Source organism: Spea bombifrons, chromosome 2 (genome assembly GCF_027358695.1).
Source record: "Spea bombifrons isolate aSpeBom1 chromosome 2, aSpeBom1.2.pri, whole genome shotgun sequence".
Taxonomy (NCBI): Eukaryota; Metazoa; Chordata; class Amphibia; order Anura; family Pelobatidae; genus Spea; species Spea bombifrons.
Genome location: NC_071088.1, coordinates 8,639,444 through 8,664,320, shown reverse-complemented (window position 1 = coordinate 8,664,320; position 24,877 = coordinate 8,639,444). Strand labels below are relative to the sequence as shown.

At 39.7% G+C, this 24,877-nt stretch overlaps 1 protein-coding gene across 1 annotated transcript; it reads left to right on the top strand.

Annotated features, from left to right (window-relative positions):
• The first annotated feature begins 9,914 nt into the window (after positions 1–9,914).
• KCNE2 (potassium voltage-gated channel subfamily E regulatory subunit 2) lies at positions 9,915–11,448 on the top strand. Its single transcript, XM_053456496.1, has 2 exons — positions 9,915–9,978; positions 10,982–11,448. Exon 2 carries the CDS (start codon positions 10,996–10,998, stop codon positions 11,356–11,358), a length of 363 nt encoding a protein of 120 aa, XP_053312471.1. The 5' UTR covers positions 9,915–9,978; positions 10,982–10,995; the 3' UTR covers positions 11,359–11,448.
• Positions 11,449–24,877: the final 13,429 nt, after the last annotated feature.

The window sequence follows — 24,877 nt, the reverse complement described above, 5'->3', positions numbered from 1 at the left end:
CTTCATGGGTTTGCTGTAACTAATCCACAGCAGGTGAGAAGGTTCAACTACAATACGTTCATTACCAAAACATTGGATCGACGTAATCATTCACATGTGGCCATTTCTGCGGGTTCCTTTAGATACTCTCTTTGTCTGGGTTGTCATGAAATAGCCAGGCGCTCTTCTATATGCCTATGTAAGGGTTATGGCTTCATTCCCACAGTAAATTTAAAAAATATACTTGAACTTCATTAACATTCATTAGTTTGCAATGGAGTGCCAGTGAAATGTTGCAGCGCCCTGTTATTAAAGGGTTCACAGTTTGGGATTCATGTGCAGAAGAAAATAGACCAAACAGTTCTGGATTATTGGGGCCGCTCTCAATATTGGGGAAGTCTGATAAAATCTAGGGTTTCCGCACCTGGGCTTCTCTGTTTATTTTCTGATTGTACTGTGTTATTTTTTTTTTTGCCTGTTTTATTTGTAATTCCTCATGTAGCCACCAGGGGTCGAGATCACCAAGGACTTGAGGTTGCAGGTACACCCTGGCCAGATCCTTTCTGTGATCCTTCCTTGGGGTTTTATACAGGACATGGCTCAGAATGTAGTCAGATAAATGTAAGGAAGACTTGTGTCTTGGCTAGAAGTCACCAGTAAAGAAAAAAAGATTAAGGACTATTCTTGACTTTCTGTAGTCCTAATACTAATCTGATCTCATCAAATATTCAAATAGACCTGTACCAATCCTTACTCCTCTTTCAATAACGCATAATGCATATGATAACCGAGAAGTCCTTTTAAATTTCCACGGTGTCCGGCTTTACAATACATGGGGGGGGGTTCTGCAGAACCCCTCCCCCATATGTTGTGTCCCCCCAACTACTTTCTGTTTGGCCGAACACATTGCGGTGCACGTGATACACTTACCACCGTCCAGCTCCAGTGCTGACCCGGTGAATGCTGCGGGTGGGAGTCTTCCCCAGAGACCCCCAGCATGCGTGAAAAGTGTATGCAGCATCATACAAAATAGGAAGAGCTGACAGGTGTTAATTACTGTTTTTCTGGGCTTCAGAACACACAATAACCCTTTAAATGTTGTCAATGATGAAGCAATGGATTTTTAATAAAAATGTGGATGTTTTGTCACTATGTATTTAATATGAGTTCTGTATATGTTCTGTCAGAGGTTTAAAATTCACTATATAATTCAGCATTATTAGTAACAAACATAGCCTTAATGGGCTAATAAAGACTACACCTTGTTTGTTTTGGTAAATGATGACTTTCGGCTAAGTGCAAATTTGGCTTAAACATACGCTCCGTTAATTAAGTTGTTAACGAAAGACATCTTCAAATATATAAACAAGTTCTAGATTGCAACAATTAACTGTTCCGGTTCTCCAGATCTGTTAAATGCATCAGGAGAACAATAAATGAAGGCTTAACGGTTCAGATAATTCGTGCCTCAATCCAAAACAAAATATAGTGGAGACTGTTGAGACCAATTGCTAAAACAGAGGTTAACAAATATTAAGCTGAAAAAAAGAATTCTGGGGATTTCAGAAACAGCCCACTAATGTAGAGACAACATATACATGAATGAAGTGTATATTTGGCACTAGGTCTTATGGAAGGCTAAGGGGGTGAAGCTGCATGTCGGTGGGGCTGTCCCAAAGTAGGTGGAGTTTGGGCAGGGAGTGGGTGGAGCCAAATCCCACCTGAAAATCAAAGGCTTCTTAGGTGAACAATTGTGATACCTGGGGCCTGCGCGGTAAAAGTAAAGGGGTCCTATGTACAAATAGGGGAACACAGCCTAAAAAACATAAAAGGCGTACACATTCAGATTCCTGGATTGCTGCTAGAATAATAATAACCAATAAATTCACAAAACAAGGTGGGAATTCAGTGCATGCCCAATGAATACTATTCAAGAAACACCTATAGCCACAAATATTGGGGATTCTGTCACAATCTATGGCCATATTTTGCTTATTCCTGCCGCTACGTCAAAGTGTTTGGCGAGTTCTATTAAATTTTTCGTGGCTGTATCGCTTACCAAGGAGAGAAAATTATATATGTTTAGAAACAAAAGATTGAGGTGGCAACACAGATACAAGAAGACTTTATTTCAACACAATGAAAACAAAATAAAAACCGTACATTTAAATACAGCAGTGAGATTTACAGATATAACAGCGATAGGGCTTGGCCATTGGGAGCGTATTGGAGATAAAACATGATCATGGATATGTAAATACAGTGTATGGACAAAAATTGTCCAAAATGTCTTGGTATGTCCCCTTCAGCATACCAAGACCTTTTTGGACAATGTTATGCTTCCTAGTTTTCTTTTTCTAGCACGGCTGTATCCCAGCACATATGCCATAAAGTCCATAAAGACATGGTTGGATGAGACCCCAACCCCATCGAACACCTTTGGAATGACCTGGAACAGAGATTGTGAGCCGGGCGTCTCGTCCAACATCAGTGGCTGACCCCACAAACGCTCTACTGAATGAATAGGCAAAAATCCCCACAGAAACTCCCCAAAATGTAATGGAAAGCCTTCCCAGGAGAATGGAAGCCGTTATAGCTGCAAAGGGGGACCAACTACCTATTTATATCTATGTATTTCGAAAACAATATATATATAAATACAAATCAGATAAAATTTGAACAATTTCAACAAAAACACCACTTTCAATATTATTAGAATTCAAAGTATTTATTAAAACAGTGATATAATTCATTTCTGTGTCTCTTAGGAACCCTGCTCTAAAAAAATATATATTTTTTTCTTAAGGCCAACCATTAATCGTCACTAATGTGCTGCTTAGCCGTAGTGCAGTGTCAATCCAGGTCAATGACTGATTATTTTTAGTACGGTACTGAAAAGACAACACTGTCTTTCCCAGCTTGGCCGATGTGACCTGAATAGCGGGTTACCAGTAACAATGTTACGATTGGTAGCAAAAGTCTTGATTGGGATCAGATGGTCCGAAGAGTAAGATTTATGGATGTTTATGTCCTTAACTCGTTTAAGTTAACTAAAAAATCCTGTTTCCCAGGAACAATTGCGATTTTGGAATACCAACCAATACATATTAAGACTGCTAGGGTTCCAGGGGTAAAAGTTGTCTGACCACTTGGCAACCACTCTCCCCAACAGGTAAAGTCACCAGGTTTCTGTGGTCACTGAAGTTACCTAGCAAGGACTGAAGCTTCGCAAAAGATGATTAATTTAATTTTATTCTTATTTGAATGATGGAACATATTTGTATGTTGTGCAGAGCTCCCAAACATGGCTTGAACACTTTTTGGGTTTATCTCTAATGTGTCTCAGAGTGACAGGGCCAGAATGATCGAGTTCCTGCCTTGAACATCTAAACTTTCTCCACACTTGGAGAGCGGAGGAAATGTTGGTATCGATGGAGAAAAAATAGACAAAAAAGTGTACAAATATGCTAGTTTAATTCTATAAACACCTTTACATATGTTTATTTAGTGTAGAATCTGGGAAACTGACATATCCGCTGATCTCCCAATCTTGGTACGGCCAGAATAAGTCCATACAGTATGCTCTTCTTAGACATCAGAATAATTCCTGGGAATTTCGGGGGTTTGAGAGTGGTACTAGTCGCCTGAAGGAAGATCATGAAAAACAATTTCATAAAAGGACTGATACAACAACCCTTTTCATTAAAGTACTGAATCAAATCCTCACATGGTAATATCAAAGAGGGAGTTTGCCTGAAAACCTATCCTTCCGTTTCCTAAAGTTATGGATTTGGCTAGCATGCCGCAGTTACACTGATATAACCCATGGGGGGGGGGTATAAAACCTTGTCCTTAATCAGGGGCATTACTAGAAATAACGGGGCCCTGGTGTGAAAATTGCCCTTGGGCCCCCCAACTTTAACAGCTAATCTGTGCTGTTACCACACAACTGATCTGTGCCTTCTTTGCCCCCCCTCATCCCAACATACAACATATGTAAACAAACTTACACAAATTACACACAGTTACCCATACTCACTGATACATACTCCATGCTCAAACACACACAAGTACACATGCATGCTCACACACACACACACAAGTACACATCATTAGGCCTCATGTAATTTAGTAATGATTGCAATGCACCCCTGCGGCCCTGCAGCATGCATAATCCATTTCGAGTGGACTGTTACTTTAAGTAATTTCACAACCCATTTTATTTTTTCATTTAACTTCTGTGAGGCTTTAGAGACTAGTGAATATCATCTAAACAACAAAACCATAAAAAAGCACATGATGTATTCTCTAAATGTATTATTCCCTAAATAGAAAACGGAACATCACAATGTGAATACTCAAAAATGGAACTTTTCCATGGTAGAATGTTGGCACCATCTGCTGGAATAATGGGCATTAACAAGAGAAATAAAAATAAAAAAAGGAATGTCTGATTTTCCTTCTCATGGAGACTTACTCAACAAACGTAACAACAGTCCCAGTTTTTACAGGACAGTCATGCCCTTCTGTCCCAGGTAGCTCCCCACTGTCCTGCTTTTTGTGGTAGTGGAAGCCATGGGCCAGTTCTTGGACCACCTGCCGCACCTCTACCCTCTACAGGTATCTCGATTTGGACGCCTGAAATGCTGATACCAGGCAGGTAATTGGCTGGACTAAAGGCTACTCCTTCTTCATGGAGGTCCAAATATTTCCTTACCCAAAACCTCTGGGGCAGGTCCTACATAGTTGTGTTAGTTTTCACTAAAATGTACAACCCAATAAAAGAATAGACCCACAAAACCCAACGAGATCATTTACTGCCTCATGCCGGTGATTCCTGCTTATTTGACCGTCCTTCTCAACTTTAAGGCATCTTTTACCCAAATTGTGTATTTCTTTAAATACATATTTTTTTTTAATACACCAAAGTTCCTTGACGTAAAACCAGATATTTTATTTTATTTGATCGTGTAGAAATTGTGAAGTAAGGTCCATCTCCTGCCGGTTTTCTTTGTCCTTATACCCATTATCAATTTTCACAGACTTTTGACAATGGTTTTGACTGGTCAACTGATTTCACGTAAGTAGTCCAAGAACTTGCGAAATGTAAACTTTGGGTGGTTTTGGTGCCCAAGCTTCTTGTTTAAATAATCTTAAGAGAGAGCCGTGTAGGCGAATCACCTGATATCTACAAGTGCTTTAGAAATTCCACTATTTTCAAACGTTTGGACGCATTTCTTTTCTCTGAGATCCTTGAAAAGGGTAAATTGGCGCCCAGACGAAGTCCATCTTCTGCGAGTGAAGGTGAGTGATGCATTCGGACTCTTTGATAAAGAGCATGGTGTGGCTCATCTGACACAGGCTGACTCCGTTTTAACATTATAGCCATTTCTATAACTTGCCATAACCCTTTGAAGTGTTTTCCTACGCCACATGGTGAACATTCTGAGGCTCAGACCTGCTTATCAGCTCCAGAGTCTGAAGCTCACCATGTAATGCGGTATCTAATGTGAAAACTTTTTACGAAGCTCTTACTGGGTCATTCTTTAGGGAGTGTGTGACCAATAAAGCACTAAGACAAGAATAATGTATGTTGATATTATTGTTATAATTACATTTATAAAGGCACTCCGTGTCTTTTGTATGTGTATACATACATGTGAATGTATATTGTGCTCTGGGTGCTGTCTCTTCGGTCAGAGGTGGACTGCCTGGGGGGGGGGGGAGATTGTTGGGCCGGTCCAATCTTCTCAATTTGGGAGAATGCAGCAGGGTCAGGTAACACAACCTTAGGTGACCCCACGGTGAATGCGTGGCAGCGCTCTCACACTCTGTACGAGAAAGAAGACATCTGGAAAGGTAAGAGAGTGAGGGGAGGGAGGAAGAGAGTGTGAGGGTGAGCAAATTAGAGAAAGGGTAATCGAGTAAGGCAGGCAGGGAGACACTAAGAGAGATGATAAGGGAGTTAGGGAGTTTGTAAGCATACATTTATGTTACAGTGCATGTGCTAGCATGAGTGCGTATGTGTGTTAGAGGGAGTGTGAGCATGACTGTTTATGTGTAAGTGTGTGTCTTAGTATGAGTGTGTGTGTTTACATGGGTATGTATGTGAACATGTGTGAGTTAGCAAAAGTAATGTGCAAGTATGTGTTAGCATGAGTGTGTACGTGTAAGTGTATATTAGCATGATTGTGTATGCGTGCATATGTATAATGTGTGTAAAACATGAGTGTGTGAATGTGTGCCAGCCTTCCCCTGTCTTCAGTGTTCCTAGCGCTTCGGTGTCACCTCTCCCAACCGTCCCCAGATAATGTCAGACACCCCTTGGTGTGAAGTGCGTATTTGCAGGACAGTTGCCATTTTCAGACATTGTCATGCCGTCCCTTCTGGCTGTGTGAGTGTAATAAGATGGCTATTCAGGCTAGGTGGGCAGCTGGGAAAGTCTTTGTCCCTGACCCTTCCTGCCGAAACCCCAACACGTGCGTTTTGACACCCCAAATGTAAAGGGGTAATGCAGGTATGTTCTCCGACTTTACTCTTTTTTATGAATAACACTTGCTGGAGTCTTTGGTCGATTGTGAGATCTGGTGGTAGACCAGCAGCAGACACCGCTGTTTTGAATCAAAGTGTTTGCCTATGCGCATTCTATTCCTTTTATAACCTGGTTATTTATTGTCATGTTAGTCTTCTTTTCAAATTATTGTTATGCGTTCCTCTGTTTATTTTAGTTTTCTTAGCAGCCTGATTTATTATATTTTTTTATATTTATTATTATATGTCATTCTATTAAACAAATAGGGGGTGTATTGGTATTAAGGACTTAAAAAACATGAGATTTATGTAGGTCAGATCTAAACGTAAAGGCTTGTGTTGTCGAATTGTTGCCAGGGGGAGGGCTATAGGCATGTCCCGCATCTTAAAATTCTGGCTGGAAAAACATTTGCAAGATTTTGTGAGTTTATGCGATGTTTGTATCCACGCGTCTGTAGGGGAAAATGCGAATAAGCAAAAAATTACATACACATTATATCAGATTCTTATTCTTTATCTGCAATGATTTACATATATATTATAAGAGTGTTAACAGATTCATGGACCTTGGCACAGCCTTCGCGGGAATCATCACATCTTTTTCTGTAGTTTTATACAGTTTTATATCTTTAGAAGGAGCTGCGACATCAGCTTGGGCCGATCCCACTGAATTTCAGCAAAGATATGCCAAAGTAATGGCTTCTACTGGCATAGAACCCATACATGTGTACGGCTGTTTCCGGCATTTAGTTTTCTTGACTGCCCTGAAACTGTTTTAACACGTAAATCAGGGTATCTAAACTTCTGCTGCCCAAATTACCCCAAAACTCATCTGGAAAATAGGCAAAGTAATAATATAGAGGGCATTATAGAGTAAAGCCCTCCAGGGCACAATGGCCCTCATTGCAAAAAGAATACAGTGCTGGTTAAAAACTGCGACATATCTTCTCCTTATTCTAGATGCCTCCATGTGGAGGTATGTGGAGCAACAGGTCAAAACAAATAAAGAATTGCATCAGAGATTAAACCAGACTTTTGTCACTGGAGAGATCACTCTGTAAATATAGGTGTAAATGGAAAAAAGGAAGAACTCCGTTGTAAACCATGTGTGAAAAGCTAAGTACTGCTTCCATAAGAATTAAGATGCTAAGTAGCAGACGGGTGCTGCTTATTAAATGCCCTTGACTGGTGTACTTAGTTTTTCACACATGGCTTCTCCATTTTGGCTTTATTTTTGTTGAATAAATCATGATATGGTGTAATATGTCATGTGTTGTTGTTCAACTGAGGTTGTATTTACCTAATTTCTTTGACCTGCTAAGGAACAGATGATTGTAATTATGGTCTGATGTGTAGAACCATAGAATTCAAAGAAGGTGTTTTTTTTTCACACAATTGTAACTAATGCAATATGACAGCTAGATTATGACTCAGATTTCCAATATGGTTAGGGAAATGAAAATTTGTTCATCTACAATTTTATATATTTCTTACAGAGAATGTTTTTACTTGGGTTTCCAGAAGACACCAACCACACATCATCATCATCAATGGAAAACATACTTAAGGTGTTGCTTGAGAACCTTTTTGAAGAGGCTCAGCAGAATATGACGCAAAATGAGACGAGGCTGCAGGGAAGGCTGGGGCAGGAGGATCTGGTTGGGGCCGTCATATTTATCATGATTATCATCGCTATGTTCTCATTTTTTGTTGTTTCCCTCCTGGTGATCGCAGTGAAGTCGAGGTTATATGAAGCAGTGGAGGACTCACACAGCAGACAGTTCTCGAAGTCTACGATTGTGAATTTCAGGCTTTCAAAAGAAGGAGTCGGCTGTTTAATCCATGAAAACACAAGAGCTGCATAATACAGACTGTATACAGGAATAATATATCGAGGTCAGAAGTCCTCTTCTCAATGACACTGATGGTCAACTCAGCGTTGTATATGGAGTGGGTTTGAAACTGTGAATATAAATGCAGTAAAAAACTATAAAAAATCAGTTTTAGAGCGTTGCTAGAAGGACACACAAACTGCAATGGAGGTCTGTGCCTTCCTTTATTGATTGGACAGCTCCATGGGACAGATCAGAGGAGATCAGAGGAGATCAGAGGATCTCCCCAACTGGCCCATGATCCCTACTGCACGCAAAGCATGGGACAGCGGGATAATCCCTGAAAATCAAGACTAGTCTGCGAAAACTGGGACTATTAGGGGGTATGAAAAAGCATCATGTACAGTAACAGCTCTGGCTACTTTTCACATTGCAGTATGCTGCAAAATCATATATGGCTGCCGATGACATTTTACTGACGTTCACAAGATGTGTGTCGCTGAATTAACTTAATTACTGTAATCATTATTTTACACCAAGGTGTTTCTCGTATTAAAATGTTTTTTTTTAATATGTAAATTTTGCCCAAGCGAAGACTTGGTATTAGAATCCAGTAGTTAGAAAGGGCAATGCTGAATTCATTATAATAATTATCTTTAAATAGCGAAAAACACTGGATTTAAACGGGATACAAAAAAAACTAAAATTACAGATACCGTTTATATATTCATGCAATCTTCACAATGTCCACTAGATGGCATCAGATGGGGAGACATTTGGGATTGGACCATCAATCAGTTCCATGCCTTTTCATACTGCAGTTAGGTCTCTATCTATCTATACAGTATATATAGGTACATATATATATATATATATATATATATATATATATCATCAGCTATCATATCATAATGCATATGATATTTAAGTGTGAACTTTTAAGTTTTAATTTTTTAAAGGCAAATCCATGGACGGATTTCCCGCGGGGGAAGCTATTTGTCCGGTAATTTCTCCTCACCCACCTTTACAACAGCTGTCTGAACCAATCAGCAACAAGCAGCAACTTAACAACAGGGCAGAGATAACGTGGATCATGCAGAACATGGCAACTGTTGCTCCTTTGTACCGATCCTTCTTAACCATGCTTCTAGAATGGTGCAGAATCTTTAGTATACCCTAACGGCTAATGGGGATCTGCCCTGGGGTGCCCGGAATCTGTATCGTTAACTAGACCTGATCCTTCTAACTCCAGCAGAAAAAAAAAACTAAAAACCATAAGTTTTGCCACAAAAGGACTTTAAATCCAGTATCTCTAATTAGATATTTAAACAGCCAAGAAAATTAGAGACTAGCAAGAATAAAGCAAATGATATGATCCCCTGGAAATACTCTGACCTTCAATTATAATTCTCAAAAGGACGATTGTTCCGAAGTTGTAAACATGAAACAGAAAATTCCGTTGGGCTGCCGCACAGAGCCGAGAATAATAGTTAGAATTCTGTACCAATATTTGACTTTGCGTAGTAGATTAGATTAGGTTCTGCGGTTTATATAGAGCCGAGCGTCATGTGATTACCGCTCAGATGGATGAAGCGGGGAACGGACAGAAAGAGGGTTTACGGTCTTTCCCTTTGTTGTAAGTACAGAAAATATTTAATTTACATCATAAATGAGCAAAATAATTACAAAAATATTCTTGATTTGTTACAGAAGTGATTATAACGTAGTTTCGGGTTATGACATCATCTTTTAGCATGATGCATTTTCTTTTTTTATATGGCTTTAAATGGACATTAGTCAAGAGGGGGAATGCTCATAAAAAGTAATCATTGTCTGTAGCGTTAATTAAACACAATTAAAAACACTGAGTTCTAGGAAAGTTGCTGTGAAATTAAAAACATATTTCATTACGCAAAATGCGAATGCTGTTTCTCATGTAAAGACTGAGCAGTATAAGGATTTTATTATACATTGTGCAGGGTCAGCTCAGAGTTTCTCGCAGGTGGAACCATTACCATAAAATACGTTCAATTCACGGATCAGAGAAAATAATTTTTTATCGCATGTTGCCCAGGTATTTAGAACGGCTCCAAAACAAACATTTTTTTTACACAGGTGGAACATAAAATGGATTAACCCCTTAATGACAACGGGCTCAAAATGCATTGTTTTCAATGGGTTTAGGGATCGCCCATTGTCCTCAAGGGGTTAAAAGTGTTTTTAGTGCCCCCAGCTATTTGTGTAGAGATTTGTGTGACATTTTTGGCATACAAGACGCATAAAGGGTTAACCCTTTAGAAATATCTTCTCTCAGTTAAGTAAATGGTATAAAGCTCTGTTTCCAAAGAAAAAAAAAATATCTAGGATTTTGTTGACCCTTCAAGGCCCTGGATGGTCTTCTCCTTGACAACCCATGGCAAAGAAGTTGTAACATGATCAATAATTACTTATTAAATATTGATTATTGGTTCTACTAAAGTAAAATTAACGGTCGATCCATAAAAAGTAAAAAATATTAACACGACCATAAACTCCCTTTATTCACCACACTGAGCGAATGCTTTATGGCAATGCTAATGAAGTCCCTTACTCCATAGCCTTCTATATACGTAAACTATATCATTATATTATTGTTTTAGAGAAACATCCGAAGATGTCGCTGGATAAAAACTTAACGCTTACTCTGGAGAACGCCTTCCAGAAAATCTTTGAAAATTACATGAATAGTTGGCGTGACAACATGACGGCCGAGAACGACCAGCTGCAGGAGACCGTCAGCGCCGAGAACTTCGACTACGTTATCTTGTATCTCATGGTAATGATCGGGATATTTTCATTCATCGTTGTCGCCATCCTGGTGAGCACCGTCAGGTCAAAAAGGAATCAAAGCTCAGAGGAGAAATACGAAGACCCCTACCAGAGGTACATTGCCAATGACTGGACCGAGAGCAAAACTCAATGCGTCGTGATGGAAAACCCCGTTGCCAGGTCATATACCACACCGGCGTCGCCATAGATACAGAGGCACTAAAATGTATCCACTATACATGTCATTTACGTGGATATGATTAGTAATTAAAGATTTTAGGCATCTGCTTATGACGGATCTCACGCGTGGGTCGCCAAATCTTTAAGGAGCCAATAATCCCCAAATCAACCGAATAACAGCAAATTGGTTAAGATCTCCATTACCAGTTGGGGATAAAAGCAAAGTATTTATTAACCCCTTAAGGACAATGGGCGGTCCCTAAACCCATTGAAAACAATGCATTTTGAGCTCGTACATGTACGGGCTTTGTCATTAAGGGGTTAATGTAACAGCATTGAAGGACTGTTGGAACCCGGATTCTTTATCCAATTTGGTTTTGGGCCGGATAGGTAAGGAAGGAGCATATAACTTAATAAAGCACACACAATCCCAGTCCCTACTTTTAGATTGGTGTTAATAAAATAAGTTTTTTTCATTTTATTTTTTTAATTCAGTGCTCTTATATAAAGAATTAAGCGCTGCGTAAATTAAAGATAATAATAAATAATAATAGTAATAATAATTGAACTGCTTGGGGCATATAAACCAGCGCTGTATACACTAAAGTAGGTTAATGTTAATAAAAATCTAATTTTGTTCCAATAAACTCCTTTTATCTGCAGACATGGAGGCGGCCATTGTTGTCGGTCATGTGATATTTTGGGTGACTTTCCTGCTCAAACACCACACTGAGCTGATGCTTTATGGCAATGCTAATGAAGTCTGTCCCTGCATAGACTTTCATTAGTCAGAGTGTCCAGCTGGGTGATTATGACTGAGCCATTCTATTGTTTAGCGCAGGCAGCATGATAAGGAATCAGTGTTTGTCTAGCTTGGCTCGAATAACAGCTCGAACGCATACAAATGGCTAATACGCAGCTGTCTGAAAACATTATATGATGGGGTAAAAACTGTTTAAAAAAAAGAAAATAGTACAATATTTCTGAAAATGTGATTTTACTCTAATAATGAAAAAAATGGTGTGCCCCCCCCTTATCTAATCCAAATCTAGGTAACACAAATATAGCAGTCAGGGCATCAGAATGAATGTATATGGCATGTGACCTAAGGTTTTCCCCTATGGAACCCTTATCTAAAGCTGTTTTTTTCCCCCTTATTTGTCCAACACAGACGTCATTCAACGTAAGTCGCAGCAACCTTTTTCTCAACCGAATCGTTTTATCTCATCATATAAAAGGCAAAGAAACTCTAGCTGTCTGACTAAGGGATAAGAAGGAGTTAATTTTTTTGGCACACATAATATCACTTCATTGTCCCGCCACCGCTGTTGAATTATGACTTTGAGGTTTATTTACTAAAGAGAGGAGAGCTTGCAGGAGAGTTTGTAGGAGAGTTGTGGTTTCGGCTTACATCATTTAAATACATAAAGGGATTTAATAGAGAACAACAGGGAAGTATATATCTAAGGAAGAGACGTGTTAGGATAACAGGTCCTAGAGGGTCAGATGTTGAGATTAAATGTAAGGGAGTTTTTCTGTACCCAGAGGGTGGTAGATAAGTGCAACAGCCTCCCAGCAGAAGTGGCAGAGGTTAATACATTGAGGGGGTGCGGCACGTTGGGGTAAGGATGTAAAGAGTAAAGATGGGTGCCGGTGGATGTGGGGAAATCAAATAGGTGAGAAAGGGAATTGGAAGGATGACACGGAGCAACGAGGAGTAAACACAGGAGAAGTTTGATGATTAAGCCAACTGCGACTGGTTTGGCTAAGAGAGACTGATTAGCAGCGCATCTTCAGAAGCTATGGACTACAATTCCCAGCATGCTTAGTATATATATATATATATATATATATATATATATATAACCCTTTGAGCTTCTAGTATGACATCTCATCCCCAAGTCTTCAGTTACATCACCAAGTTAAAATGCTGAGCTCCCCTTCAAACGATTTAGTGAATAAACCAGAGAAATGGGATTGAGTATAAACACTAGTTCTCATGCTCAGCTAGCGGTTATGTTATTTCCCTTTAAATACGCTTTTTGAAAACAGCAACCACCAAATGTATTGATTTTTTTATGCATTTTTAATCATGTGCGATACTTCTTCATCCTGAACAATTCCTTTTTTGTTTCCCGTGTCATGGTGAGCGTACGATACATTGTTCTATAGAGAGCACTAGAGGGCTGTCCTCCCCTGCCGTGACAATAATAGGATTGGTGTCTGCCATCAAAAAATAGGCGAAAATTAAAAAATAAAAAAAAATATATAGGAAACTGTGTGTTTGTGTTTTAAACTTCACCGCTTTGTGCTGAACCCCCCCGAAAAAAAACATATAAATCTTGAACGTGGAGACCTTCACACTAGAGATTTTGTGCTGGAGAACGGACATTGCCTTTCATGCACTTGATCTCCATTGACGGGTTTAGACTGAGGATAGCGTAGACTCCCGCTGGGAAAATCAGGAGAGCTCGTGAAGGCATTCAGGGAGTGACATAAGGTGGGTGAATTGAGGGGTGTGATCACAAAACTCTCATTGTGCTCCATGAGTTTCTCCATGATCTGGGGAGGAATCGGGTTGGACATTAACGTCGCACATTTGGCCATAACGACCTCGCTGTCATCCGGCTTGTCTTCTACCATGGTGATGATGGTCAGTAGCGATTTCAACAAAATGAAAATTCCAATGAGCCCAAAGATGTAAACCCAATGTTCGAGGGACACGTGCAGCTGATAGCTGGGGCTGGGGCTGGTCTCATTGGAAAAGTCTGGCGGAACCTGTTCTAAGCAGCTCAGAGCCGAAGGATCCATTCGGGTTTGGTTCAGGGCTCCCATGTTATATCCCAACCTCATATGTTCCTAAAAATAAAAAAACGGAAAGAAAATCTGGATCTGGTTATAAATTGTTACAAACTTACGAAAACGTGGCAAAGGTGTATCGGCGCCCTCTGGTGGGCAACTGTGGGACTGGCGGAGCAGGAGGTCTGATTTGTAACCATGTGCTTATTTTTGTTTCAAAAGCACACAGGTGTAGGTTTTTTTTGCCAACTAATCAATCTCCCCGAAATTGCTAATTTTAAGGGGTAACCTCCATCCCATGCACGATGTTTAAGAGGCAGCATTGGCAGGAGAGTAGCAGTTTCACTGCATTACATTACGAAGGTCCAACTTTAAATCAATGAGAATTCCTGAACTTTGTCTCACACCTTGAGCTATTCATTATGCAGGGCCCTCTCGGACATTCTAGCAGAGGCGTTTGCCATTGATGGCCCTTTATAATGCATAGCGAGGTCAAAACCACAGCTCTCCTGCAAACTCTCACTTTAGTGAATAAATCCCCCTGTCTAGTAGTATGAAGGAGCCAACAGGCTTCAGTCGATCAGAAGGTCCTTACTGAAAAATCTCTAGCGAGGAAGGACCTGGGAACCTGCATGATGGCCTATAATTTAAACCAAAACACGGTTTGGATGACCTCATGAAGGAAATACAATCACAAATGGAGATAAAGCCATTATTTTCTATCCAGGACCTACTCTCACCTATTTGTTGTCCCGTTGTTTCTGGATGATCCTAACCTCAACAACTAACTCTCATTAACTACTTAGTAGTTTAACTCTTTTCCTCCCATGTATGCGTCCACCGCAGGGCAATAACACTTAAATATTTTTCAGCAACTTTGAATCCATGGCTATCGCACACAAAAACGCAGAGATCTGTATATTAAAAGGGACGGCAAACCTAAACCAGTTGTAATTACCTTTGTGATCCTTCTGCAGCCAACCTCTTTGGACGTATTCACTAACGGTCTTCCTATGGGTAGGAGAGGAGTCAGTAAAGAAAGGTAACCGGACCGCCATTTTGGTTTTCATACAGCAGCTGTAGTTGTAGATACTTGTAACAAAAGAATAACACCTTGTGTGTTCTACCTTAGTTTTAGGTAATAAGGTACCTATAGAAACATTTACGGCTTGTGCTACCCCCATGAGGGTTTATTGGCAATCAATACACGGCTGGAATTATAACTCCATGGTCTGCCATCTTGGATCCTTCTTCATCCAGTTCCTGCCCAGTTATTTGGTGGGTGTTAATACTCAGTGTAGTATAGATTCCACATTCACCTAAATTAGGCATTTTTAAATATATATTAACTAAAGCGGGGCATAGAATTTAAATATTGGTGAGGCCTGAGATGCAAATATCTGGAGATATCAACAAAACGCATCGGGTGGGACCCACTACGTACGAAAGTGGTTTTTTTAATATAATATATAATTATTTTTCTGTCAACACATCCAGAAATCTGATCGCTACATTTAATTCTGCGGTAGAAAATAACCTTGTTTCCAGTAAAGATAAGGCCGATATGGTGATTTCTTATAAAAAGTGCATGTTTGGGGGCAGCAATGATTTTGTAAAGCCTGAAGCGTATATGTTTCACAATCATTTTTGGTTAAAAATATGGTCATCCCAACACGTAATTCTGCAACTGCTTTGCAGTATGTGGAACGTATAGCTTAGTAATGGATTGCCTTTGGTAATGTTATACATACCACATGCTGCAGGGTTTGTGAAATGTATGAACTCAAATAAAGGAAAGGGAAGCAATGTAAAGGCAGATGTAGGGACTGTCTTGCAAATTAGAGAGTGATGACAGCTATGGATTCTCACCTATCCATATACCTCCCGAGGCGTAAGGTGGCCTGATTTGCCCTTTAAATAAGGAAGCTTGTAAAAGATGTATACATGTTCCAGGTAGAATGCTGGAGAATCTAGAACGTTCTCCTTAAAGTGCCCTAATAGCCCAACTTGCTACAACCCATTTTGGGAATCAGGGGCCGGCCTGGACCGGCTACCCGATAGAACCTCTTGGTGTGGCCCCCGCCTGCGGGATACAATCAGCTTGGAAGGTGTAAGGGTGTAGCAGGTGGTGACCTTAAAGGGCCGGGTCCAGTTTTTAATCCCCAGACTGTTCCTGATGGTGAGGAATTGTGTTTTACTCTAAACCTGGTTGTCATGGCAATTTGAACGGCAAATATGAATCCAAGATCCCGCTCAATTAAATGAAGCCATCCCAGTTGCAAACAGAAATGAAAGAAATGCACCATTCTGGGCAGTGAGGATTTTAATGCAACCCTGCAATGTACAATTTCAATAAAGATGCCCAAGGGGGCCACAATGGGCCGGAGTGGGCCTTGACTGGGGTGCCGAGTAGGGCTAGGCCTGACAGCATTTGTTGAATTTTGGGGGTAGTTTGGGGGGTTATTTAATGGCAGGTGTCATTGGGTTAGGGACCATTTTGTGTGTCACCCTACCTCATGTAGTTTGTCACAATCTCCCTCCCTATTGTTTGTGGGGTTGGTTGGTTGATTTTGTCACAGTGGGGGGACGGAAGCTGACCAGGCATGTAGGGGGTGAATGCTTTGGGGGAGAGCATTTGGCGGTATTTCGGTTGGGGTTCCTGGCTGGTGGTGCTCGGAGCCTCCTGTCTGGACATCTGGGTAGTTAAATTAGTTGGGTGGGCCTGGCCCGGACATCGAGGGTACATCAGTCATGAGACAGACAGCAGCGTTTGCCTCTCTTATGCCTTGAGAATGACGGCTGCCTTTAAATCTTCTTTCTTTGCATCTTATTGAAGCTGCCTGCAGTGGTTGCTGAGTCTGAGGCGCAGGGAGAGGATTCATTGGGGCAGGAAGGCTTCTCCGTTACACCTGCCCCATCTGTATTATGTCCGGCAGTGATAGACAAGGTGCAGTTTCTCTGCGTTATTGCCACTAGGTGGAAGTCGTCGGTCATTTATAGGTAAAGGTGAAGTTTAATGTTGAAGGTTCTCACTTCTATCAGAATAGATAGGAAGGAGATTGGGAGATTAAAAAAACTGCCGACATTACCACATTCTAGAACCAGGGCAGCAGATCCAGGGGCATCAACTACCAGATCACTCTCTAGGAAATCAGACTCCTCGGTGGGTCACAACTTAATGGACCCATTGGGCTTTGTTATCGCTCCATTTACCAAGTGGAGTAATATCCACCCTTGAACTGTCTAAACCTCTAGAGTAGTTCCCCAGAATATGACGCAGAAGAAAACCCTTTCTATAAAGTGTATTCAATGAATAGTTGTAACTGGCCCTAGAAACCAGATTTTTGTCCACGGTGTGGAAAGTGCTACTTTTTTCACTATTTTCACTCACGGGAAAATGTTTTTGCCCATCCCTAAAAGTGATGCCCCCCGTACTGTTAACCTACTTCCTATGGTGGAAAGGCGAAATGATGACGGGATACCACGTAGAGACACCCTGCTGTGCATTGGGGAAGTTGTGAGCGGGCAGTATTTAATAAAAAGGAAGTCATTCAGAAAAATAAATATACAGTCAAACAAATAGTTCCATGAGAAAGCAGTTCCTCTTCTTCCAGAATGCAGAAGAAATAAGATACAATGTATATTAATATTCAATAGAATAATCAGATAACTGCGTTATGAACAATATCGAGGATTAAATTGTTGGTCTGTGCAGCAGGAAACTCTCAGGGACAAGTCAATATACAAAAATATTTATATCCGATCAGTGTTTTTTGCTTATATTTTTATTTTATTATATTTTTATTTTATTAAGAAAATTGGTTCAGTAAGGTGCAGATTTGCATTGGCAGTACTCCAGACTCCCATCATCCCTGCCTAGTCATGGCATTGACAGCCTGTTGGAGAGACCCCATAATACAGGAATATTTCTGGGAGTCCCCCTTTCTGGAGTCCTAGAACTTTTATTTCCCCAATCTCTACCTTCCCGAGTGCACCCCCAAAAAATATCCCATCATTTTTACTTCTCTCCTTCCATCTTTTTTTTTTATCCATCTCCTCCTTAAAAAAAATTGACTCCTAGCGTCAGTGGAACATGTCAAAATTATCCCTGATTGTCTAGAGGAATGGCTCCCAATTCTGTACCTCTGATGAAACACACTTAACACACGTCATAAGTAAAAACTTTACGAGCTGGGTGCTGGTTCATGACTACATTATGACATCATGCCCAGAGATCGGGTACCTCACACATCGGCCCTAATGGCGAGGGTAGAGTAAGTGTGGCCCATACCCTCTAATCTCTGCAATCATGATTTCTTTAAAAATACATAATAATTAAGATATCGTGGCCACGACCACCGTAAAATCCCTGTGCGTCTTCGCACTTTCGGTTTTGTCCTCCATTTTGTCTGTATTTTTTTGGACGTCTTTGTCGGTTTTCCTATCGTCTTTTTCTTGAATTAATGCCGACGTGTTCTCGTAAGAAACCCCGTATTCTGGAGCTGTTTTATAGGAGGGTTTTCTTTTCTTTGCATCTTTGTCTAGGTATTCGTCATAGAGATCCTGATTTTCATCGGGATTAAGGAGGCTGATGACCATGAGGGAGAAGATAATGAACCCAAAGAATCCAACCACGGTGAAGATGTACCATGCGGCGTTGGTCTCTGACGCGCTCCAGCTGGCGGTAGTAGCGGGTTGCTGCGTGGTGCTAATCCGGAGAGGATCCATCCTACATTCCAAGTTTAGTGGCATGTACTGATCCTAGGAGAGAAAACATACACAAAAATAAGGTTTTTATATCAGAAAGCTACCGTACCGCGAAATATATTTAGTGTTTAGTATGGCTTGATGTATAAACATGGCACAGGGTACGGTTATTTCTGTGAGAATATAGCTTTTTTTGAGGGATCGTTCCAAAGTTTATATATATTTGCACCTTAAAAACATAGGCGTACTATATAAAAAAATATAAAAGGAAGGGAACCCAAAGGATTTGGAACCCAAATCCCTCTTTTTTCTCCCCTTTTTTCCAAGGAGTATCTGTGACTAGGTTTGTGAAGGTCCATAGCACATCATTCGGTTGTCCACGGCAGTTAATATTTGCTGGTTACGACGGGATCTCAGGGTTCTACAGTCCTAAAGGGCACAGCGATTTTTATGGAAACAGCTAAAAAATGGGTTTAGAAATGACATTGTGTAAAAACAATCGATTCTTCTCTGTCTTCTGAATGAGTTACTCCAGCCACGCCACTAAAACAAACGTACTCTAATCAGGCATTTAAAGTGTCTTATAGCACCTGTAGCATTGGTATATAAAAAATAATAAAGCTAACAAAAGAAACCCTAAACCCACATTTTATAAGCATACTGATTTTTCTTCTTCTTTTTTATTTTTTTTATTTTTTATTAAAACAAATGCACTGATGACCTGTGGACTACAACTCTAATCACCCTCAGCCAGGCTGGTGGAAGATGAGGCTGACAGAAGTTGTAGTCTACAAAACTGGGTGAAAATGCTGGCTTACGTGTGAAAATGTGGTTTTCTTTAAATCTAAATTGTGTTAGTATAGTGTATTATTACCCCAGGTTATCTGTGGGTTATGTGTATATATATACGGTATATATATATATATATATATATATATATATTGTGAATTCTTACATTTAAGGTATTTAGAAACTCAAGACACTATACATTTTGGGGTATTTTGATCCACGCAACTTTAGTGACAATTATCATAGTAAAATCATGCAAATATGTATTTATTTATTTTTCCATATTTTAATATATTATACATACTAATTTTCGGACTATACATTTAAAAATGTAAAATGAGAATCTCAGCTAAAAACATGAAAAAAGCTCTAGATTTTGGTGTACAAGGTACCCACAGTAAAGACGGGGTTAACAGAAGAGGGTCCTGATCTTGTGAGTTTACAATCTATTGTATAATGTGCATATTTTCCATAAACTAAGTACCAGGATAGGTAATATGGAAGAATTAGCTGTGAAATCTGTGTGAATTCTCATGAACAAGAAGGTGAAAATGAAGAAAATACTCCACAGGATCCCATTCCTACCTTCACGAGGATGTCATTAACCCTCTAAGGGGCTGTAATGTCCGTCATTGAAGGTTCAGTGAAGCAGTCTGCATTTGTCTCACCGCTCGTTTAGTGAAGCACATCTCAGATGCACCAACTGTGCCCTATACTAGCAGCACGGGAGGGGGGAGGTGACTTCCCATAACTACTCCTTTACATTTACCTTACAAGCCAACAACATGTAAGGTCTCATAGTAATATAGTAGTAACATAGTAATAGTAACATATTAGTAACATTGTGATAACATAGTAATAATGACAGTAATAGTAACATATTAGTAGCATAGTAGTAACATAGTAGTAACCTAGTAATTTAGGGTAAAAAAGACAGAAGTTTGTCAAATTCAACCCTTTTACCTATCCTTTCTGCGTTTGATCCAAAGATCGAAAAGAAGGCAAGAAAACCCCCCAAATTAAGCTGGGGGAGAAAAAAATACTTTATTACCCCAAAGGCAATCAGATTTCTCCTTGGATCAAGAAGCTCTAAAATATACATGTTTATTCTTTCACGTATATAGCACTATACATTCTGCGCACATACACTATAAATGCCGCAAACCAACATTTGTTCCCCCTCACCCCCCCCAAATAACTTCAATATACCCACCCCCTACACTTGCCGTATGCATCAATTTCCACAATGGATTCCGGGCTTCAAACACCTCAACTGCCCCAAAGAGCCCGTCTGCCCAATGATCCGTAGGTATCTCCGAATGCCGTACCTGCTCGCTCTCCTCTCCACGCTGTGTTCACAGGATGGCGGCAGCAGTCCGGGGTGGCCCTTTAACCAAATCATAGAATTTTAAAGCAAGTAATCTGAACCTTTTGTGTTATTCTCAAGTTAATAAATCTCAGACATGCAAACGCCGCCGTGTACAAAGAATGCTGTCACCTGCCCGTAACTGGGAGTAGCTTTGAGTCTCTGCGTTTTGTCTTTGGGGGAGGAGGACACATTCTTGGAGGGGTTCCTTCATTCTGCACTCATTTAACGGAATATGGATACCCCCGGCAGGGGTGAATCTTACTAAGTGGCAATCCCTGCTTTAAGGTCCGCTAGTAGTAGAAATATTTGGGTGCCGCAGTCTACTTGGAACATGATTGCGGGACTGTTCATAGTTTAATATTGGAATGGTTCCTATTCATTAGATTGAGATTTAACTTATTTTATAGAAAAACAGAGGAGCGCACAACCTAAAAAGCATAAAAGGCATACAAATTCAGAAAAAAAGTGGCTGAGGGGTTGAAGTTGCCCCAAGGGACGTTCTTTAACCACTCCATCCCAAAGGGATGGAACGGCAAAGGGTCTGTGCCTCCCTTAAGGATTTCTCATATGATTTAACCCCCTGTCCCCAAGTAGATGACAGGGGCATAAGCTTCCTAGGGTTAGGTACATCTCCCTTGTTTAATAGGGGTCCATTTCATTTTTTTATGTTTTAATGGAGTGAGGATTAATTTTGCGAGATTGAACTTGCATGCCCTTACCTGCAATTTGCAACAAATTGTAGCCGCAGACAGCCGCATGCCCTCTGCAAGAGAGTCTGGTCAGTTTTGTCAGTCGGAGTGAACGTTAGATTGACTTACCGCTTGACCTCTTGGTGAATAGACCCAAACATGTAGGTTAGCGCACACGAAGATGTATGGCGTCTGAGTGTGCAATACACGGGACATTGGACACCATTTGTAGCCAAAGACGGAAATGACGGTGATTCACCTTTAAGTAATGGGAAAGCTTTTTTTATTTTGAAATGATAATGAACCAAATTAAATCTTTATTTCTAATTAAATGTATAATTTTCTATGTTATAAATACATATCATTTTATATGTTGTATATTAGATCATTTATAATAATATAGTTAATGTTGTGGGTGGAAAGTGTCTGTAAAGACAGACATTGTAAATCAGAGTCATTATTCTAGATTGTAAGCAGGTCCTTCCTCACTTTTTTCTGCCACTTCTGCTGGGAGGCTGCTCCACCTAGATAGATAACCCTCTCAGCAAAGTAAAACATCCTTACATTCCATCGAATCCTCTCGTTTTAGATGATCATCTCATGTTCTAACATTTCTCCTTATTTAAAATAAACTCCCCTCCTGCACTTTGTAAAAATCCCTTTCACGATTTAAGTGTTTTATTACATCTCCTCTATATCTCCTTTCCTCCGCGCGGACGTATTGCGACTCATTAATCTTTCCGGATAATTTATAATAAATGTATTTATAACCATCTTGGCTGAAAGACAAAATATAAAAGAACAGTGATATAAAAATAACATATTATGTTTCTATTAAAAAATAGGCTATAATCCCTATAAAAAAAATTAGAATTCTCCCAAAAAATACACGACGACTTTGTTGATCCTGCCGTTAAATTTTTGCATCAGAGACAGTTGGAGATTTATATTTTTTGTTTTATATATTGGAGACCGGCTTTTATTTTGGTGACGGCTGATGTAAATTGTGTCCGCGCGGTTATATAACGCAGACATTCCGGTGAACAGATAACATCCCGTACACGCATCTCGCAATAAATAAATGCAGCACATCGCAACCGAGGAGTCAGAAATGGGTGTGGCTAACCTATAACCACTCCCACTTCATCCTAATGGCTTACCTTAAAAAGCAGCGCATGAACAAGTCGTCGGGGGGGGGGGGTATTGAAGTTTTTCTAAAAGGAGCAGTAATGTAATGTATTAGTGACATAAATGCTGTGTGCTTTACTGATTCTTTAAGATGAGCGAGCAGCCTTTCAGTGAGAAATGCAGTTTGATTACATTATACATTCCCCGGGGCTGCTGCGTGTGCACAGTAAAGATCCCAATGCATTATGTCCTAGCCAACAATTAAACCCTCCTGTTACCTTTAATCAATGAAGCCCCCGTTACATCAGCCTACATGTACAAGATCATGGAAGGGACCACGGGGTTGGATGTGGCTGGAGTGGGGATAATTAAGTGACCCTGGCACCAGTATATACATAGTGTGTGTGTGTATATACACTGTATGTATGTATATGTATATATACACTATCTCACAAAAGTGAGTACACCCTTAATATTTTATTATGTTTTCATGTGAGAACACTGAAGAAATGGCACTCTGCTACAATGTAAAGTAGTGAGTGTACAACAAAAGTGAGTACACCCCTAAGTGGAAATGTCTAAATTGGACCCAATTAGCCATTTCCCCTCCCCGCGGTGTCATGTGACTCGTTAGTGTTACAAGGTCTCAGGTGTGAATGGGGAGCAGGTGTGTAAAATTTGGTGTTATCGCTCATACTTACTATTATAAAATATTTACAAAAATGTGAGGGGTGTATATACTATAATGTATGTATTATGTATATATAGAATGTGTATGTATGTATATATATATATATATATATAATGTGTGTCTGTGTGTGTATACTGTATGTATTATATGTGTGTGTGTATATATATATATATATATATATATATATATATATATATAGTGTGTGTAAATCAGTATGTGTGTATATATATATATATATATATATATATATATAGTGTGTGTTATGTGTGTATATATATATATAGTGTGTGTATATATATGTGTGTGTGTATATATATATATATATATATATAGTGTGTGTAAATCAGTATGTGTACACATTCGCATTACATTTAATAAACTAAGGATTTAAGTTACATTGGCAATAATTTACTTGCTTTTAATTTCTTGAATAACGGAGATATGGGGGGTAAACAGGTCGGGTTTACCTACTAATCTGACTCATTGTCCGGGTGATGGATGTGTCGGGTTTTACGGATAAGGCCGACGCGCTGAATAATGCTCACCCACAGACCTGTCTGCATGCTATTCATTCTATGCATTAAGTGGCTTTAATTATTAACTCATTAGCCGGTGTACCGTAACCGGCGCATGGACGTATTCTGGCGTACAGATAGCGTTGCCCGGAGCGAGTTAAATGCTCTTATCGATATGTTTTCACCAAGTTATATAATTACGTGTTCTAATGATCACTTACAATAGGTTTCTACCCCGACGTGTTTAAATAAAGTGAGATGTATGTAAAAGGAAGTGAAAGAGGTTAATGCAGCAGAAACTGAGCCAAAACTCACTTTTATTAATGAACATTTTTAATATTTAGTTTAAGACTTCAGAAAAAAACAGCCTGTATTCAGTTATTTGTTTTTTATTAAATCCTAGAGGAAAACTGGCAACTAAATGAAGAATTTATACAAATTTCCCGCAGTTATCTTGCTCACCTGACCCCAGAAATAATGGACGACAAACAATTCACCATTTTAAGGCTTTTTTTTTTGTAAAGATATGCGTTTCCAAACAGAAGTAACACAAACTGAATTTGATGTTTTTTTTCCTGTTGTAAAAACTTCAAAGTAACGCGGTTTAAAATTCGGGAGCCATTTGCTTATCCCATGTGTGTCTAAATTCCCTAACTTTATTAGCCTCTACCACTTCTGCAGGAAAGCTGTTCCACTTATCTACTACCCTCTCGGTAAAGTAAACTTTTTTTTATGTTACATCTAAGCCTCTGACCCTCCTTTGAAATAAACTTTTCTCCTGTATTTTATTTATGTGACCCTCTGGCGAGACACGAGGCTCGGTCACCTAACTGCTAGCATAGATGAGACTAAATTCGGCT

What these genes read in the sequence shown, in the direction of transcription:
- KCNE2 (XM_053456496.1), top strand. Translation starts at nt 10,996, where the DNA reads ATGTCGCTGGATAAAAACTTAACGCTTACTCTGGAGAACGCCTTCCAG.